The sequence below is a fragment of the Chlorocebus sabaeus genome, chromosome 18 (assembly GCF_047675955.1).
Source record: "Chlorocebus sabaeus isolate Y175 chromosome 18, mChlSab1.0.hap1, whole genome shotgun sequence".
NCBI lineage: Eukaryota > Metazoa > Chordata > Mammalia > Primates > Cercopithecidae > Chlorocebus > Chlorocebus sabaeus.
In genome coordinates, this window is record NC_132921.1 from 68,561,329 (window position 1) to 68,581,676 (window position 20,348).

Consider the following 20,348-nt stretch of genomic DNA (forward strand, 5'->3'; position numbering starts at 1 on the left):
CAGGCCACAGTAGGCACTCCATAAACATCTGTTGAATCAATGAATGGATTTAGACTATTCTTGTTTAGGCTCATACATACGTATTTTGGTCATTAGATCAAAAACTCCCTAAGTCGAGGGAAAACGTTTTATTCCTCTCTGTATCCCTCTACCTCCTAGCCCACTGGTGAGTAGACAATATATACTTGTGAAACAACTGATGACCAAGAGGAACCAAGAGGGAAAACGGCGTGCATAGGTCCTTTCTGGCACACACCTTTTCTTGCTTGCTTTAATACGCCAAACTTTGGTTTAGAAGAAAATAACCCACCCCTCTGTCTTTAATCCAAATTAATTGTCACTGGCAAAATTCACACACTTATTACACACAAAGGCTTGCTCTGAAGACATTAGTACACATCTGGGTGGGAATGCTGGCCATGCCGGCAGGAAATGCGGATGAGGTCCGAGGCTTACTTGTTGGAGGCTATGGTGAGAGGGCAGGCGCAGGGCTGGCAGTCCCCAGGAGTCCCTCGGGAAGGCTCCCCGTAGAAGCCGGGCAAGCACCGCTCGCAGTGGTCGCCGGTGGTGTTGTGCACACATGCCTAGGAACATGCACCAGAAGAATCGGCTCAGGTTGTCTTAAAGGATTTTCAGATTTATTTATAAGCAACTTGAAGTCCAAGTGGAAAAAAAAAAAAGACAAAATGCTAAAACCAGTCACAAAACTCTGAGCTATATGAGGAAGGCCTCCTGTTTTCAGATTAGTATCAGCAAGTGTAGGTTGTATAAATGAGAAGCCTGAGAGCTTTCTCTCTGACTGATGAGCACGGACAAGGGCAGAAGCTTTTGCAAACATGACAGCAAGTGCTGCTTTGGCCAGAACCTTCCGACTCCTACCTCTAAGGGGAATTCTGAAGAAGAGTGGGATATGCACATGGTCTCACAGCGTCCTCCTCCAACTGTTTTTCAGTTGCAAAAGGAAAGAATCGTTCATATATAGTGGAAAAATGGACCGACACCTTGCCTGTGTAATCAGAATTAACATCACCAGTGAGGGCCAGAGAGACACTGGGACTCCCATTGGCAGTGCTCTGAGAGACTCATCCTTGACAAAGTATTCCGGCCTGAATAATCCATGAGAAACAAAAGAAGGGCCCAGAACCAAGGACATTCTATTTTTTTTTTTAAATGATTATAATCGGCCGAGCGTGGTGGCTCATGCCTGTAATCCCAGCACTTTGGGAGGCCAAGCCGGGTGGATCACGAGGTTAGGAGATCGACACCATCCTGGCTAACACGGTGAAACTCCATCTCTACTAAAAATACAAAAAATTAATGGGCGCCTGTAGTCCCAGCTACTCAGGAGGCTGAGGCAGGAGAATGGCGTGAACCTGGGAGGAGGAGCTTGCGGTGAGCCGAGATCGCGCCACTGCCTGGGCAACAGAGCGAGACTCTATCTCAAAAAAAAAAAAAAAAGATTATATTCTTCAAAATGCCAATAGCATAAAATACAAAGAAAGGCGGTAGAAACATTTCCTATTAAAAGCCTAAGAAGACACGATGATAAAATTCAACATCTGATCCTAGATGGGAGAAAATGAAAACTTTACTTACAGAATAAAGAAAAATTAAATTCTAATTCTAGAGCCAATAAGCCATCCTGGGCATCTTTCTGAGATTTTCTCCCTGGGTCTGGTAATTAATTTTCCCTAACTCTGTGACTAGTCAATCCCTTTTGGAAAAAGCATGAACATTTTCCCTGTCAGGTGACCAGGGTACAGCTGGTTAGCGTATGCAGTCACTCCACCTCTGAGGACCAAACCCATGAGACTGCAGAGTGTGGCCTGGCTTCAGGGCATACGGCCTAGAAGATTCCTGACTGAAGTTAAAAAACAAGTCCTGTCCCATGCCTGCCCCAAAGTTCATTCTCAAGATTAACGACCTATTTCTTAAGCCCTGTTTCAACTCACATTGCATGAAAGAAGTACCTGTTTGATGAATTTATCCCAACTAACTATAAAGCACGGTATATAAGTGGGTGTGATTATACTTTGTTCTTCTTCTTATGGTATATTATGTAATATCATGATTTAAAAAAAAAAATGCTAGCATTGTCTGTGGTCTCAGCTGCTTGGAGGGTTGAGGCGGGAGGACCATTTGAGCCCAGAAGGTCCAGGGCTGCAGGAAGCACTCCAGCTTGGAGTGATGAGGTAAGACCCTGTCTCAAATAAATAAATAAATAAATAGTAGCACTGTCATCTCAATGATCCTATCCTTTGTATTTAGTAAGTAGACAACATTTTCTACCTTTCTATTACTTTACAGTCTCAGCAAACAAAAACAACTACTTTATATTATTCTAATAAAAAGAACTGTAATGAAATTGTATATCCCTTTTCTACTATTACCAAAGTAACTTTTTTCAAAAAAAAAAAAAGAAGAAGAAGAAGAAACATTTCATAACATGAGCTTAAATCTGTAAATTTTCTTTGGAGTCTGTGAGGCCAGGGTTATTCCGTGGAGGAAGCACTCAAAAAACAAAAATTCACTTGTACACAGCAAATGGTTCTGAAGTGAGTCGGAGAGGGCACCTGAGCTTCAGTGAGAGACTCACAATGCAAATGCCGTGAACGTCGCACTCAGCTGCATGGCCGCGGCACTCACAGGGCTGACAAATTCCTCCGAAGAGTATTCCGTCCACGCGGTAATAGCCAGAGAGGCACGACTGCAAGAGAAGGGAAAGTCATCCTCCCTCCACTACGTTACAAACAAGAAACTGCTCAGTTGCCCATGAGTACAGAAATGTCTTTCTTTTTTCTCAAACATCCTAAGGTATCATTCACAGGCGACACAATTCACTCATTTCAAGTGTATAATTCAATGACTTTTAGTAAAAAACTTACTGAGCTGTGCAACCATCACCATAATCCAGTTCCTTATTTCTTTTTAAAGGTAGAAACATACACACAAAAACGTAATGGTTGTGCAACGAGTCTCATGGCCCATTCTTGTTATGGTATTAATATCAATACGTTTGTCCAAGTAATTTCAAAATAGTTTTAGCAACAGATTACTTTCATTGAGGATCGCAAGTGCATTTTCATATACTTCACATGTAAGGTGGAGCCCACCAAAGTAAAATACCCAGGGGCCATAAAAGTTCTCAAAATAGGGCTGGCTTGTATAAAGCCACCCAGGTCACATGCTGGTGATTTGTAAATGTTCAAATATGATCAAGTTCCATCCTCCTTAGAAACAGTCAGTGGCATGGGTATTGCAAGTTTCCTGTTGACTAAGGCAGGAGGGCAGCACTACATCAGAATATTGTCCAGTGCTTCAGCCCATTCCTGGTGAAGGAATCTGATTATTTTAAACAATGTGACTTCTAATATTTCTATTGCCCAAAAAAGACTGAGCCAAACATCGGGTTGCTAAAGATAAAATTCAAATGTGTGCCATGACATCCCCTTCAGTGCACTGTTTTCCCCTTAGGAAGGAACGAAAGGAAAAAGGCAGGAAGAGAGAAGCTTCACCTCACAGGAGGTCCCTGTGTAGCCTTGCGGACATTCACAGTGCTCCACATCAGCGGCCACCGCCAGGTCGATGGCATTAGGGCTGGCTACGTCCAGAGAGACGGACTCCAACCTACAAACAGACAGACTGTTATGTGACTCACACGCTTGCAAATACACCTCACATCTCAGTGAAGACGGGCTCCTAAAAGATTTAAATCTAGCCGGGTGCAGTGGCTCCCACCTGTAATCCCAGCACTTTGGGAGGCCGAGGCAGGTGGATCACGAGGTCAGGAGATCGAGACCATCCTGGCTAACATGGTGAAACCCCATCTCTACTAAAAATACAAAAAATCAGCCAGCATGGTGGTGGGTGCCTGTAGTCCCAGCTACTCGGGAGGCTGAGGCAGGAGAATCTCTTGAACCTGAGAGGCAGGGCTTGCAGTGAGCTGAGATAGTGCCACTGCACTCCAGCCTGGGTGACAGAGGGAGATTCCATCTCAAAAAAAAAACATTTAAATCCAGTAAAAGAGTGATATGATTTTTGTAAATAACTAAAGGTCTTTCACAACAATACATTCTCTGGGAGCCATCATTATTCCCTGGAAATGCCTTCAATGTTTGGTACAAAGTCGTGCTGTTGCCCACAGACCACTGTGGGAAATGTCTGGTGTTGCCTATTTGGAGTTGAAGCACCTCAGAAAAATTAATCCATTCAATGATCACAAATAGAAAGATTATCCTTAAATGTGTCATGCTATGTTTGTGTTAGATGCATACAACATTTTTGTTGTTGTTGTTGTTGAGACAAAGTCTCGCTGTGCTGCCCCAGCTTGAGTGCAGTGGCACGACCTCAGCTCACTGCAACCTCCACCTCCTGGGTTCAGATGATTCTCATGCCTCAGCCTCCCGAGTAGCTGGGACTACAGGCATGCACCACCACGCCTGGCTAATTTTTGTATTTTCAGTAGAGATGGGGTTTCACCACGTTGGGCCAGGCTGGTCTCAAACTCCTGACCTCATACGATCCACCTACCTTGGCCTCCCAAAGTGCTGGGATTATAGGCGTGAGCCACCACGCCCAGCCTAGCTGCATACAACTTTGATGCTTGGCACGACATTGCCAGAAATTGTCCTCCTCAAAGTAATAAAATGACCAATGATGGATACATTCACTTAAATGGACTGAGTAAAAGCTAAGACGATTAACATTAGGCTGGTGAGAACCAGGTGCAACATGGTCCAGACAATCGCTAACTCATCGTGTGTTTCCCAGAGATCCCCTTTGAAAGTTTCTCATCCTAATGTCAAGTCTGTCTTCTACTGGATACACCTGATGTGGACAACTGTTCTTACGTTTTCAATAAAATTACATTTGTAAACTTAGTAGTTTTTAAGCCAACCAGTTCCTTTAGCTGTGTGCTTAATATAATGAATGTAAAATATGGTGAACTTTAAATATATATTAATAAATGAAGATAAAATTGGAGTACCTTCACCGTAAGTTTTTCCTCCATTTCCAATACATACCTGTAAAGAGCCATTTTTGCAGAATTGTAGTTGGCTCTGATCAAAAGATGTGTCACATTGGCAAGGACAGTCATCAGCTGGTCACGATCGATCTGCCTTTTGCTGTGAAAATCTCGGAAGTTTTCGGGCACAAGTCTAACCACATTTAGGTACTCTTCATAAGGCTGTAATGACAGACCCTCAGCCTGTGTGCTTAAAGTGAGTCTGTTTCCCTAACATTTAAAAACAAGAGAAAATACATTCGTCATTGAATTTAATGATAAAATAAAAAATCAAATCAAAGTTTGTATTCAGCAACGTGGTTTTTCATTCGTGCCTAGCTTTTTGTGGCAAACATGTAATGGTGTGTGTAGCTCTTGGCCCAGAATTATCAGAGAAAAGGTGTTTCATTGTATTCTTTTTAGAGGGGTTCCAGTAATAAAGTGAAAGGCCGTGTACTTTGCTGGGATCTTGGAAAAGAAAGAAAGTCATGCAGTTGCCCACAGCTTCTATCAAAGCAACCCATCTGACACGTCTAATCTTTAGCTAAAGTACAGAGGTAGAAAAAGTATGTAAACATAGCTCCAGCTTTTCATCAAATTGCTGTTAACCAAAGTGATTTACGGTGTATGGTCTGCAATTGTTCAGGCTGGAGATGGAGGTGCAGATAGCTCCAGATGAAAGGACATGAGAGACAAGAACCTGGAGCGGTTTCTGCCCAAACGTGCCCTGGACCCCGGGACATGACCACTTGGGGAGCCCTCCTGCCTGCGCTGGATCTTTTTGTGGAGACCGAGGAGGTGGGGATAGGGACAGAGGCTGAGGGCAAGAATGGCAACATGTCTACTGTCCTCAGACTGCCAAGTACTGCCTAATCCATTCGTCTGAGAGGCAAAGTGGCACAGGGAAGAAGAGACTTAAAAGAGAAGATTCAAGGTCAGAGCAAAATTTTGTCTCCTTCCTTTTGACTTAAATTTTTTTTTTTTTTTTTTTTTTTTAGAAATAGGCTCTGTCTCTGTCACCCAGGTTGGAGTTCAGTGGTGCAATCACAGCTCACTGTAACCTTGAACTCCTGGGCTCAAGCCATCCTCCTGCCTCAGCCTCCCGAGTACCTGGGATTACAGGCACGTGCCATGGTACCTGGCTAACATTTTTTGAGAGATGGGGTCTCACTATGTTACCTAGACTGGTCTCAAACTCCTGGCCTCAAACAATCCTCCTGTCTCAGCCTCCCAAAGCACTTACAAGCATAAGCCACCAAGCCCTGCTTCATTTTTGAATGTGAAAAGATGGGTACACCCTGGGGATGAAGAGAAGAGCGGCAGGTGCTGTCCTGAGGCAACTCCAGAAATGGGCTCAAAGACAGATTCTCACACCCACCGTCTCAGCAGTCCCCGCCCAAGTCCAGGGTCTGCTGAATGGCCACCTGGCCACCAGCTTCTTGCAGGGGTGGCCTCACCTAGTCACTTTCAGTCATAAACTATCAGCCCACTAAGCCCTAAGCTCTATAGCAGAATCAAAAAAAAACCAGTCACCTTAATGATGACATCAGCGTGCGACATGAGGTTACTGTCTACCGTCTCTACTGGAATATCGTAAGACACCGTGTATTTCAGGAATCCAGCAAATGCAGTCAGCTGAAATGTTTAAGTGAGAATGAACACGAAAGGGAAAAACAATCACAGGAACAATCAAGTAAGAGGAAGTGGTCACTGGGATCCATCTGCAAACAACTAGGCTACAACTATCCCCTTGACCATGACAGACAAGGAAATTCACACTAAAGGCAGTGAAAAGGAAGTGTATTTAGAAACACTTTGGTTAATCAATATCACCAAAATGCAGCACATTGTTTGAAAGCACAGAAGAAAAAATGTACTCTTTGTTAGAGACCACAAGGCAAATTACTATAAACTTTTGTTAATCACACAATAGATATTCACTTAAGTAATTTAGGGGATGAGGAGTTTGACCCATGTCTACAATATCCACATTTTCATTTCAGCATCCTCCTCATAGGACAATAAAGGACATGTTTGATTTGCTAGTTAGAGAAAGGACTAAAGGTGTTTCTTCTGAAGAGATGTCCTTCAATTCAATACAAAATAAAGATTTTCTTTCTGATGGGTATGTGACAGCAATATATTGTTCAGAACCCAACTCTGCACCATAAATTTGCAGAAGTGAACTCTGTTGATAAAATCATATAAAGCACATGTTCTAGGATTAGAATTTGATGAAAAAAATCCAATAATTTTCAAAAATAAATACTCCTTAAAAATACACAAAACAAGCTTTAAAATGAAAACATAACCATCAAATTAAATAGAAGCATACCACCCGACAATACTACACTAGCATGCCCGTATGCCATTACTTTAAAACAAACAAAAAACCCCGGGAAGGTAAGCAGGGAGCTATAACCATTGAGACGGAGTCTCGGGAATAAATTTTCATCTCAATCAGAATCTGGACAGATGTGGCATAACGGGGGAGGGGGAATGGGAACACGTCATTGCAAGGAAGGCTCAAGCCTACAAACCAACCTCCACATTGCAGAATCACCAGTTCGCATTTTCTTGAAATGTAACAAAAGCAGAAAGTATTTCATCTGTTCCTAAATGTGAGCTTCAGATGAGCACAGCCTGCCATGGTACTCAAAGTGAGGGAGCAGCACAGCAGTCCCATTGCTGGAACCTTCCCTGAGTTGTTTTTTGTATGCCAGGCCCTCCACAAAGCCATGGAGGCGTTAACCTGAGCCTACGGCAAACTAAACAAAGCGGGAATGTGATGAACACTTCATAAACAAGCGATCCAGGGACCCGGAAAGCTTCTCTCAGAGAAGGGGATGAAACTTCAGCAAACACACTGCTCAGGAACCAGACCAGAAGAGCAGAAGTTCTTATTTGAATAATACAACATAAAGTCTAAAAAGGCTAGAAAACCTTCCTCGTATCATCAGATGCAAGTACAGGCTGTGAAATGCTGTCTGACACTCAGGTGCCCTATGAGACTACCTAAAATGCAGGCCGCGCAAGTTCTTTCTCAGTGTTCCCTGAGATCTTCATCTGAGACATCGCTGCCTGCAGGGACACACGCACCTTATTTCCAAGGTAGGCCTCGGGGGCCGCCCAGTAGTACTTGGGAGCCAGCCTCTGCATGACCGCGGTGTTGTTGATGCTGACCTGGTGGCGCCCGCCCAGTGCATCTTGCTGAGACGGAATCCTCCTGGGACTGATCAAGTCGGTGACCAGCCACCCAGACATATTGCTTACCTTAAAAACAAATTCAAAAATTTTGAAGTATGAAATAGAACTTACCTTAGACTTCACCCCGTGCAGCAGTAATGTGTCCACAATGAAGAGAACGGGCCAGAAAGCTTCTCTAGGGATGGTATTAATATAACCCGTGGCCGAACCTCACGACCCTTGACCCTTCTTCCACTTGTAAAGGACCAGGAGGATCCGAGAACAAGACTCACTACCCCAAATCCAGATCCAGTATAAGCAAATAAATGAGTAAAACCACAAAGGCCATGGGTATAGACTTCAGATTTAAAACAACAAAAGAACATCATAAATGCATTCAGCAAAATGTCTCTTGCTAGCTCTGACTCTCTCTTCTTCATTGCCCCCTACTTTTCACCCAAATGCTAAAAAATGTACAAAGATAAGCTCTAGATCTTATACTCCCAGTGTGTCACCTACATAGAGGTGATGGTACTCCCCCCAGCGTGGTGGCCACGGCAGTCACCGGTGGGTAAGTCCCTACCAAGCAGCTCCTCCCTTGCCTGCAGCCATCACACCATCTCCACCTCTTCTAGCCACCCCTGGACACCTCTGTTGAACCCATCACCCTAGAACTCCTGGTTCCCGAAACAACTTGGCCTGCACTCATAAACCCTGCACCACGTGCTGCTATTCCCACCCTTGCCACTGGAGGGCCTCCTACTCCTTAGCCTCTTTGAGCTGGAAAATTCCCATGGTCCCATGGCCGGCTGCGCTCCCAGGCCTGAGAGAAGCAGGGGCGGACAGGGGGAGTGCTGACCTCCCCACCCAATCCATCTCCCCACAGAAGAAATTGAAACATAACATGTTCTCTAGTGCCACATCATCCTGCTTTTTCTATAGAGAAATGTGTGTGGGAGCAAGCACATGACCTATAAAGAAACTTGAGGAGCAGAGGGCTGCCTATGACCCACGTCAGTGTCACTGCAAAGTGATGAGAGTGGTGTCACAAGGGAAGTCATCCTCATTTCCTCCTCACACAGCACGTGCCAACTTGTGCAATACGACCTGCTCATGAAATCCCGCCTCGTAGATGGCGCCTCCCACCTGACCAACAGGCCAAGAGAGGCTGCTGCAGACATCGGAAACGCCAAAGCAGAAGCACTCGGAGCAGCCCTGGGGGTTTTTCTCCTTCAGGTTATAGAATCCTGGCTTGCAGCGATCGCAGGCTTTCCCCTCAACATTTTCCTGTAAGTTAGGGTAAAAGATTAGCTTTGAAACCAATGTGTCCAGAGAGAATAAAATGACATTCACAAGACAGGTGTTCGGTGATCCACAGAGACAGGAAAATAAACGTCCAAAGTAAAGGTGAGGCCTCATAAAGTCAATATTTCCAGAATAGAGATTTTGAAATATATATAATTTGATTTTGTAGCCAAGAACAAGGCTGGAGATCTTAGAAGTTGGTCATTCTATTTAAATTGTTTTGTTTTAAATCTTTCATTTTTTACTGATCTTTCTAGCATCTCAAAATCTGAAGACAGCTATAGAATCTTCTGTCTTATTCATAAATGCTCAAGATTATTTCCAGTCATAGATAACACGTGCCTACGACTGCACAGGTGGGAATAAGTACATAGGTACAATGCAATATCCTATGAATTATGAAGAAATTGTTATTAATATTATAAGGCCAAATAAAACCCCTCACTGGCACCACATTAATGCATTTCTTGTGACTATTCAACTCCTTTTTAAGAGAAACTCAAAATAGCATATCTGCCTTTAACTGGTGTTCTCGGAAATGTAATGTTAACCTGGTTCTCCTCCAAATACAAAGCTGGAAAAGAATATCACAGAATTCAGGTAGGGGCCAAGAGCATCTCTTTTCCAACTACTCAACTCAGCCTTTATTGGTTGAACATAGTCATAAAAATGCATAAGCAAATGGATACAGCTCTGTTCCAATAAAACTTTATTCACAAAAACAGGCAGTGTGCCGGATTAGGCCCACGAGCCATAGTTTACCAAGTCCTGGTTTAAAGAAAGAAAACAGAGATGAAGCCCACAGAGGGAGGTGGGAATATAAAGGTATGCAGTGCTTGATGTCCTCTAAGAAGTCACAGAAATGCCTCTGGAATACATGACCATTACCACAGGTACAAAAAAAGCTAGCCAGATGCCCACGTAAGTCCAAACATATATGATACAGCCAACTCGGTGTGGCCTGGAGAGAAGCAGCAAGGGGAGTTCTGCTTCAACCTTACCACTTTGCTCAAGAACTGATCATTGGGGCCAATGGAAAACATTCCTTTTCCAGAGAAGCTCAAAGGAAGTTCAGGGGTATCTCTGACCTCCCCACTTACCTTACAAACACAGGGCCCTGTGCAGGGCTCGTCACTGGCACTGCCCACTGGGTTGCACCCACAGGAGACACAGGCCGGGTAATCCTTATAGCCAAGTTGGCAGCGATCACATTTTTCTCCTGCATAGCCTTCCTTACATGGGCACTGACCCGGCCCCTTCCCTAGAAAGACAACAATGGCAATGACCCAACATGAAGGAAAAGAGGTTTAAAGCAGGGGTTGGCAAACATTTTCTGTAAAGGGTCAGAGGTGTCTATTTTAGGCTTTTTGGCCCCAGAGAATCATCTGCAGCTGCTCAGCTCGGCCGTTATCGTTCGAACACAGTCGTAGAGAATACACAGGCAAATGGCTATATCTCTGTTCCAATAAAACTATATTCAAAAGGACAGACAGTGTGCTGGATTTGGCCCACGGGCCATAGTTTGCCAATTCCTTGTTTAAAGAAAGAAAACAGAGATGAAACCCATGGAGGGAGCTGAGAATATCAAATGGTAGAGTGACTTTGGAAAACTCTTTGGCACTTCTTCAAAATGTTAAGCACAGAGTTACCGTAAGATCCAGCAATTGCACTCCAAAGTAAACACCCAATAAAATGAAAACATACATCCACAAAACGCTTGTACATGAGTGTCCCTAGTAGCATTATTCAGAATAGCCCCAAAGTGAAGCAATTCAAATGTTCATCAACTGATAAATGGATATATAAAACGTGGTATGTCCATACTATGAAATATTCTTTGGTAATAAAAAGGGATGAAATACTGATACATGCTACAACATGGATGACCCTGAAAAACGGTCATTATACTAAATGAAAGGAGCCAGTCACCAAAACCCAACATATATGGTTCCATTTCTCTGTAATGTTCAGAATAGGTAAATCTGCAAAGAAAAAGCTAATTAATGATTGCCAGGGGCTGGGAGGAGGGGCTGGAGGAAAGTAGGAAGCAACAGCTAGTTTGTAAGGGGCTTCTTTATGGGGTGATGAAAATGTTCGACTCTTAGATTGTGGTGATGGTTGCACCAATACACCAAAACAATGAATTGTAGACTTCAAATAGGAGAACCATATCATTGTAAATTATACAACTGTTTGTAAAAAATAAAAAGCACAGATGCAAGTGGCAGAGAGCAGCAAGCACTCTCTTTGCTTTTAATGTCAGCTCTGAAACCTTCAGGCTGTGTGATCTCAGGCACGTTTCTTAACTACTCTGAGCTACAGTTTCTTTGCCTATAAAGTGGGTTAAGTAATTTCTATCTGCTATGGTTGAAAAGTTTAAATGATATATATTTTTTAAATGAACTCAATTGATGGTAAATGTCACCACCACTATCACCATCATCATCTTCATTATCATCATCATCCCCTCACCAGTTGCAGGTCAGAATCAATTCAGTTGGGTAATTTACCTTCCCCACTGCTAGGGGGCCTATCCATCTCTGCTGGTCAATAGCCACTTTAACTGCCAGTGGCTGAGAACTTGATGGGGTCACAGGAGTCTCTGAACAGACAGATGCAACCTATTCAGGAGACCCTGGTATTTGCAAGTCAATTTGCCAGTTTTTGAAATGGAAAGCAAGAACTCTGGCATTTACCAACTTAACGGGAGGACTGGCTTGCTCTGTGAGATGAGGTATGCAAAAGCCTTCCGAATGTCTCCTAAAAGCTAAGCAGAGCAATTGCTATTTACTGTGTTACACACATGGCTTTAAAATGAGCCTTATTTCTTCTTTCATCAAATGCTCAATTATCTGCTCAAACGTCATTTCATCACCCCAACATTGTCACCTCATTACCCCATCTCCCTCCATTCATGAGTCCTAATTTTGCTTTATGGCCATGACACTACCTCTCGACCTGGCATTACATTACCCATGTACTTGTTTGTTTAGTGTTTTTGAGAGCAAGGACTTTGACTACCTTGTTAAGTACATATTCCCAGGTCCTCAAAAACTGCCTGAGACGTAGTAGGTGCTTGATACATACTTGGTGAACAAAAGAATCAATAAAGAATCATGTTACCAACTGGCTATATAATGGTAATAGTTCTAGTATGTGCACATCTTCCATACACACACAAAATCAAGTACAAGCACAAAAGTGAATCAAGTGCTTACCATTGCGTAAGTCAGAATGAAGGTCATCCTTAATACAGACAGAACTGAGGGACCCCACAGGGTCACAGTCACAGGGGTGGCAAGGCTCATCCGCATAAGGAGACACCTGAAAGGCAGAGGTTGCCCTGGATTCTCTTACTAGAAGTAACAGCAATGTTGGCAATAGTATCAATAAGAAGCTATTGACCTTTTACTCAAGGTGAGACTATTACGATGATTTTGTGCATGGGGGTGGGAGTTAGGTTTCAGGAAGATACGGTGATCTCAAGCCAGGAAGCCCAAACATCTTTTTGATGGTGACAGTAGTTGGTACCATTAGCAAAGTGGCGTCTTTTTCCATTATCCCTGCTATCCAGCCTGCCTCGCTCTGCTGTCTCTCAGAGCCACGTTATAACCAGACCTCCACAAGGACCCATGTAAGAACTACATATCGAGTCAATTAAAGATTGGCTGAACACGGCTGGGCATGGTGGCTCATGCCTGTAATCCCAGCACTTTGGGAGGCCGAGGCAGGCAGATTGCGAGGTCAAGAGATTGAGACCATCCTGGCCAACATGGTGAAACCCTGTCTCTACTAAAAATACAAAAATTAGCTGGGTGTGGTGGCGCACACTGATAATCCCAGCTACTCAGGAGGCTGAAGCAGGAGAACTGCTTGAACCCGGGAAGCCGAGGTTAAAGTGAGCCGAGATTGCGCCACTGCACTCCAGCCTAGTGACAGAGCGAGACTCTGTCTCAAAAAATAAAAATAAAAATAAAAAAGATTGGCTAAACACCTCCTACAGGCAAGAGACAGCTGCTTTAGTTACGGCTGAATTTTCACATCTATAGTTAGTATTATGACCCAGGATTACATAGCTAATGGGCCCCTAAATTCAAGTTAAATAACAATGACTGACATCCTATTTTGAGCAAGAAAAGCAGGACAGATAGAGTAGGAAATATATATATATATAAACACTATTAGCGTAACAAGGATATAAATGAAATATTACAAAAGTCTCCAATACGAGGTTAAGACTTGACAAAGTCTCTTTTCCACCTGGGGAAGATGACGATCGACAATGGCAAAGAAATACTCTTACTTTGTGTGGTCTATAATATCCATCCATACAGGTCTCACAGTTGATTCCCATGGTGTTCTGCAAGCAGTTTGTGCAAACCCCTCCTCCTCTGAACTGCCCAGCAGTATTCAAACTCTTCTTCTGCTGTGCAACACTTTCATCATAGTAACAGTCTTTGGCTTTATTGTGACAATTACATGCTAGGAGAATATTTTAACATCTCAGTTCATTGATGTAGCATGTCTTATACAAAGAAAACTCTCAACCTCCCTAAGTAAGTTCTATGACTTTAGATTAAATTAAAATCCTAGAATAAGCCATGTTAATAAGATATGGGCAATATTATGGAAGACAATTGGGAAGAGCTATTAATATCAAAATAATAAATGCACATACCCATTTGACCCAGGAAACCATCTCCTGGGATTACATTTTGCAGAAGTATTTGCCCACCTGAGAAGGACCTATACAGGGTTAATCACTGCATAATTGTTTGTGTGGACAACAGATTAGCAACCATCAAAATAACCACTGATAGGTGGTTGTTTAATAAATTATACTACATTTGTATAACGAAATTCTGTGCAACTGTTTTTAAAAACAGCATTTCTAATTGCTAATATGGAAAGAATTTCACGATACATTGTTGAATATAAAAAGTGATGTGGGCTGTGCGCCGTGGCTCACGCCTGTAATCCCAGCACTGTGGGAGGCCGAGGTGGGCAGATCACAAGGTCAGGAGATGGAGACCATCCTGGCTAACACAGTGAAATCCATCTCTACTAAAAATCCAAAAATTTAGTCAGTGGTGGCAGGTGCCTGTAGTCCCAGCTACTCAGGAGGCTGAGGCGGGAGAATGGCATGAAGCATGAACCCGGGAGGCGGAGGTTGCAGTGAGCTGAGATCGCGCCACTACACTCCAGCCTGGGCGACACAGCAAGCAAGACTCTGTCTCCAAAAAAACAAACAAACAAAAAAAGCAATGTATACAATGGCACGCAGAGTACATTGTCTTCTGCGTAAGAACTGTATTGGCTAGAGGGATATGTTAACGTATGCTTTATAAGCATAACAATTTTAGGAAGGACATACTAGAAAATAATAAAAAGTGCAAAGGAAGGAGATGAAGTGGAAATCATGCTTTTTACTACATACTTTTACATACTGTTAGATGTAGGACTCTTGTGAATATATTGCCTATTTAAAACTTAAATCCAAATCAATACGGAATATACAACCTGGCAGATCCCATGGTAAAAAAAAAAAAAAAAAAAAAACTAAACTAAAATAAAATTAATACAGAATAATAAACTATATGGGAAGGGGGACTTGTAGATAAAACAGCAAACCCATAAAATACATTTAGGCCACAATAGTAAAAATTTTAAGATACTCTGCAGCTTTGGCAACTACTTAAATTTCTAAGAAAACAAGTTACTTCTTAACTATAAAAGTTGTTAAGACACCATAAACTTAGACGTAGTAAGAGGAAAAGTGCACTGACCGTCAGATTCTAAGTATACTGACCTTCACATGTATTGCCAGAGGACACAGTTCCAGGCCTCCAGGGCCGCTGATGGTACCCAGGACAGCACCTGTTACAGCTCTCCCCGCAAGTATTATGCTCACATTGACACTGCAGTTTCTATACAATAAGGAAGCCAAAACTGGATCAGAAAATGTATCTGCTTATTTTTCTTAATTTCATGACAAAAAGAACCTATCTGTCAAATATGTGGCAAGACCTCACAACAGACGATATATGAATATCATCAAAGTAAGCTGGCATTTAATTTTTAGATGCCAATATATACAAATAACCTGGTTACAAACAGAAGTAAAGAGGAAGAAAGCAAAACCAGAATACGACTTAGCTAATAAAAACTTTTTTAAAAAAGATGCATGGACATTAAGGGTTTAGAAGCTCCTGTTAATAATTTTCTTAGTGTTCATCTATATATTTTTCGGCATCGATAATAGAATAGTCCTATTCAAAAGGTAAAGAATTACAAAGATTAGAAGAAAGTAAGAAGGAACTTCACATAAGTGTTTTAAAAGGGAAGATGTCAGGACCAGCCTGGCCAACATGGTGAAACCCCATCTCTATTAAAAAATACAAAAAATTAGCTGGGGATGGTGGCACGTGCCTGTAATCCCAGCTACTCAGGAGGCTAAGGCAAGAGAATCCCTTGAACCTGGGAGGTGGAGGTTGAAGTGAGCCAAGACTGTGCCACTGCACTCCAGCATGGACAACAAGAGCGAAACTCTGTCTCAAAATAAATAAATAAATAATAAATAAATAACATTTTTAAAAAATAAAAGGAGAAGATGTCATATCATTCATTTAATGTAATGCTAAAACAGGAAAACTTTTAAATCTTTTTCTAATTTTTTTTATTGAGACAGAGTCTCGCTCTGTCACCCAGGCTGGAGTGCAGCAGCATGATCTCAGCTCACTGCAACCTCCGCCTCCCGAGTTCAAGCGATTCTCCTGCCTCAACCTGTTGAGTAGCTGGGACTATAGGTGCACACCACCATGACCCACTAATTTTTGTATTTTCAGTAAAGATGGGGTTTTTCCATGTTGGCCAGACCGGTCTCAAATTCCTAACCTCAAGTGATCCCACCCGCCTCTGCCTCCCAAAGTGCTGGCATTACAGGTGTGAGCCACCATGCCCCTTTTAAATCTTGATTTAGTACCAACAAAATGGAAGGGGAGAAAATAGGAAGAGAAAACCCTTCTTTAAAAAAATGTAAACATAATTTATAATTGCACATGTTTTTTGTTTGACTTTCTTATAGACAGAAGGACTTCAAAATTAATAAGGCCCCTGAATTGTACACTTTCAAATGGTTAATTTTATGTTAGGGATATTTTATCACATAAAAAAATCATTGTAAGAACTTAATTAGAAACATATCCTCCAAAGCAAAATGAAATTGTTTAAAAATGATACTAGTTAAACCTCTGAAAATCTGTTTTTTGCAGCATAATTTTATACCTTTCATGTTTGTTTTGAATAAAAAAGAGTAATGCAAATATTATAGCTACAATTTCTTTTTTGAAGTTTTAGTAAAATGTAAAATACTAGAACTCACCTTTGTAGTTTCATCCCATGGACAGCTACTAGCATGACCATAGCAGATACACATGCCTCCAACAGAAATGTCCTTTATTGAATAATAATACTAAGGAAAAAGAAAGTCATGAACAAAAATTAAAACCTAGATTTCAGTGAAATGAAAATGTTGGCACACCAACAAATATCTCATGTGGTTTAAGAGTTTTTATTGGTAATCTAAAATATAATTACATGTACATTTGAAAATTATACTTCATGCACAAAGAATCCTGTGCTCAATTAAAATAAATTAGGCTCAAATTAGTTCATCAGAACCCAAAGAAGTCTAAAAGAATTCCCCAACTTGGCTACATCTTAAACCAAGTCAGTATTCTTTCAAAACTCATTATTGAAAATCCTAAAAAAATTGGTAAATTGAATACAGCACTCTCTAGAAAAGATCATGAACAACTAAGAGTTACCTTAGAATGCAAAGTTAGTCTACCACACAAAAATCAAGAAATGTCAATCACATTAACAGAACAAAGTGCTTTCCTCTGAAGAAATGCACTCACCACTTCTCCATGTTTTTACATGTGAGTGTTAATAGACTTGTTTTTACATTTCATTTTCCATTATTCATTGCTAGTGACTAAAAAGGTGATTCATTTTTGTTTATTGATTTTGCATATTGCAACATTGCTAAATTCACTTTTTATTTCTGGGAGTTACTGTGTAGATTTTCTACATACATAACCATGTCATCTACAAATAATAACAGTTTAGTCTTACTATGTGTGCCTTTTTTTTTTTTTTTTTTTGAGAAGGCATCTCAGTGGTCTATCTTCCAGACTGGAGTGCAATGGCGTGATCTCGGCTCTGCAACCTCCACCTCCCGGGTTCAAGCTATTCTCCTGCCTCAGCCTCCTGAGTAGCTGGGATTACAGGCACGTGCCACCACGCCCGGCTAATTTTTGTATTTTTAGTAGAGACGGGGTTTCACCGTGTTAGCCAGGATAGTCTTGATCTCCTGACCTCGTGATCCACCCGCCTCAGCCTCCCAAAGTGCTGGGATTACAGGCATGAGCCACCACGCCCGGCCTTCTTTTTTCATTATTGAACATTATTGAGCATTATTGAACAAGACCTTTTCAAATAATAAAACTCTGCCAAGGGGAATTAAAGATTTAGATAAGTGAAAAGTTATAGCAGGTCCACAGATTGGATGACTCAACATTGTTAAAATGTCTTCTAAAATTCTTCCCAAAATGGTCTAAAGAATCAGTGGAATCCCAATGAAAATCTTAGCAGGCTTCATTTTACGGAAATTGACAAACTGATTCTAAAATTTATAAGGAAATACAAGAAACCTGACCTCTCAAGACCTACTATAAAGCTACAGTAACCAAGAAAGTTTGTTATTGGCACAAGAATAGACCAATAGATCTATGGAACAGTAGAGAGTCCAGAAATAAACCCACAATAATAAGGTTCAATAGTTTTCAACAAGGACCCCAAAACAAGCAAAATATTCTCAACAAACGGTGCTAGAACAATTGCATATACATATAGGAAAAAAACAAAAAACAAAAAAACTCCGACTCCTTCCTCACATCAAATACAAAAATTTATATGAAATGAATTATAGATGTAAAAGCTAAAACTATAAAGCTACTAAAAGAAAGCGTACCTTGATATCTTGGTAAATTTGGGATAAGCTAATATTTTTTGAGGTCATAGAAAGCATTAATCATAAAAGAAAAAATGGTAAATTGGGATTCATCACAAAACCTCTGCTCATCAAAAGTCACAGGAAAGTGAATAAGCAAACACCAAGTAGAACAGATATGTCTGCAATATAATCTGATGAAGGATTCATACACAAAATATATAAAATTATAAGTCAGTAACAAGGAGGTTTATTTTTTGTCCAATTTAAAAATGGACAAAAAAATCTGATTGTATACTAGTAAGCACATTGTCAACATCAGTCATCAGAGAAACACAAATTAACATCACAAAATGCCAATACATGCACAGAGGAACAGCCAGCATAAAAATGACTGATAGCACTAAATATCTAAGAGTGTGTAGTGCGGCCAGAACTCTCATACATTGCTGGTCAGACTACAAAACAGATACAATTACTTTTATTTTTATTTTTTAAATAGAGTTGAGGTCTCCCTCTATTGCCCAGGCTGGTCCCAAACTCCCAGGCTCCAGTGCCCTCCCATTTCAGCCTCCCAAAGTGTTGGGATTACACACGTGAGCCACAACACCCAGCTGGATACAAATACTTTTTATATAAGTTTAGCATTTTCTTAAAAAGGTAAACATCCACCTATCCTATAACTTAGTAATCCCACTCCTGGGTTATTGAAGGGATTTGAAGATTTTTGTGACACCAGTCTTATACACTTAACTATATACTTAAAATCTGTATGCTTTCCTGAATGTAAATTATTTCTCAAACTTTAAAAATTGCTATGAAAGAAAATCCTCAGATGCCAAAGATCAGATGTGGAACCAGACTACAATGTGATGAATAAAGACCATGACATTCACCACATTATGGCACTACGGGGACAGGGTGGGTGCGGGAACTGAGGATATGATTTTGGCCGATCACCTAAAGGCAGCATCTGTAACAACATAGCAATCTTACAAGAAATAAGGATATAGCCACTGGCAAGAAAAATGGCCAACACGTGGGGGAAAGAACAACCAAAAAGGAAAGAAGAAAAATAATAGTTCCCTTAAATAAAATTAATCTTTCATAGTGGCAGGACTGCCGTCCCATACTCACACGTCTGGTAACAATAGGATCCAGGTCTTTAGGTTCCCGGTGGCTAAGGGTCATGAGATCTGCATTGAGAGTTCTAATGCGTTGTAAGCGAAGGCGAATATATCGTGCAGAAGTGAATTCCAACAACTTGGGTGAAAGATCGTCAGCGCTTGGTCTGCCATTGATGAGTGATGTATGAATCTGAAGATGAAGGCATCAAAATAGATGAATGTCAATTTTTTTTTTTTTTTGATATGGAGTCTCGCTGTATGGTCCAGGCTGGAGTGCAGTGGCACGATCTTGGCTCACTGTAACCTCCACTTCCCAGGTTCAAGCAATTCTCCTGCCTCAGCCTCCTGAGTAGCTGGAACTATAGGGGTGCACCATGACGTACAGCTAATTTTTGTATTTTTAGTGGAGACAGTGTTTCACAATGTTCACCAGGTTGGTCTTGAGCTCCTGACCTCAGGTGACCCGCCTGCCTCAGCCTCCCAAAATGCTGGGATTATAGGGGTGAGACACTGCACCTGGCCACAAATGTCAATTTTAAGCATGCAAAAACATAGCCCTGATTGTCTAATGTCAGGACAGAATCTTTAAGAGATACTATCTAAAATCAAAACAAAACAACTAGCTTCTTGTAAAAGTATGTCTAACATTTGCTAATTACTTGTGAATTACCATGATCTCAGTGTCTTCAGTTTATTGAAGTTATCTATTTCA

The 20,348-nt window shown here is 41.4% G+C and overlaps 1 protein-coding gene across 2 annotated transcripts in view; it reads right to left on the reverse strand.

Moving 5' to 3' along the window:
* LAMA1 (laminin subunit alpha 1) overlaps positions 1-20,348 on the reverse strand; it is a 166,206-nt gene that overhangs the window by 80,928 nt on the left and 64,930 nt on the right. Inside the window, exons 5-17 of one of the 2 annotated variants that reach the window (XM_007974613.3) lie at positions 19,647-19,826; positions 16,878-16,967; positions 15,306-15,423; positions 13,800-13,978; positions 12,715-12,820; positions 10,597-10,757; positions 9,338-9,478; positions 8,105-8,278; positions 6,539-6,640; positions 5,025-5,236; positions 3,516-3,627; positions 2,597-2,707; positions 457-584 (exon numbers count right to left, since the gene is read on the reverse strand). In XM_007974613.3, coding sequence (XP_007972804.3) covers positions 457-584; positions 2,597-2,707; positions 3,516-3,627; positions 5,025-5,236; positions 6,539-6,640; positions 8,105-8,278; positions 9,338-9,478; positions 10,597-10,757; positions 12,715-12,820; positions 13,800-13,978; positions 15,306-15,423; positions 16,878-16,967; positions 19,647-19,826 — 1,814 coding nt within the window. Of the gene's footprint in view, positions 1-456; positions 585-2,596; positions 2,708-3,515; positions 3,628-5,024; positions 5,237-6,538; positions 6,641-8,104; positions 8,279-9,337; positions 9,479-10,596; positions 10,758-12,714; positions 12,821-13,799; positions 13,979-15,305; positions 15,424-16,877; positions 16,968-19,646; positions 19,827-20,348 lie in introns of those variants that run through there. The other variant, XM_007974614.3, reaches the window with a different exon arrangement.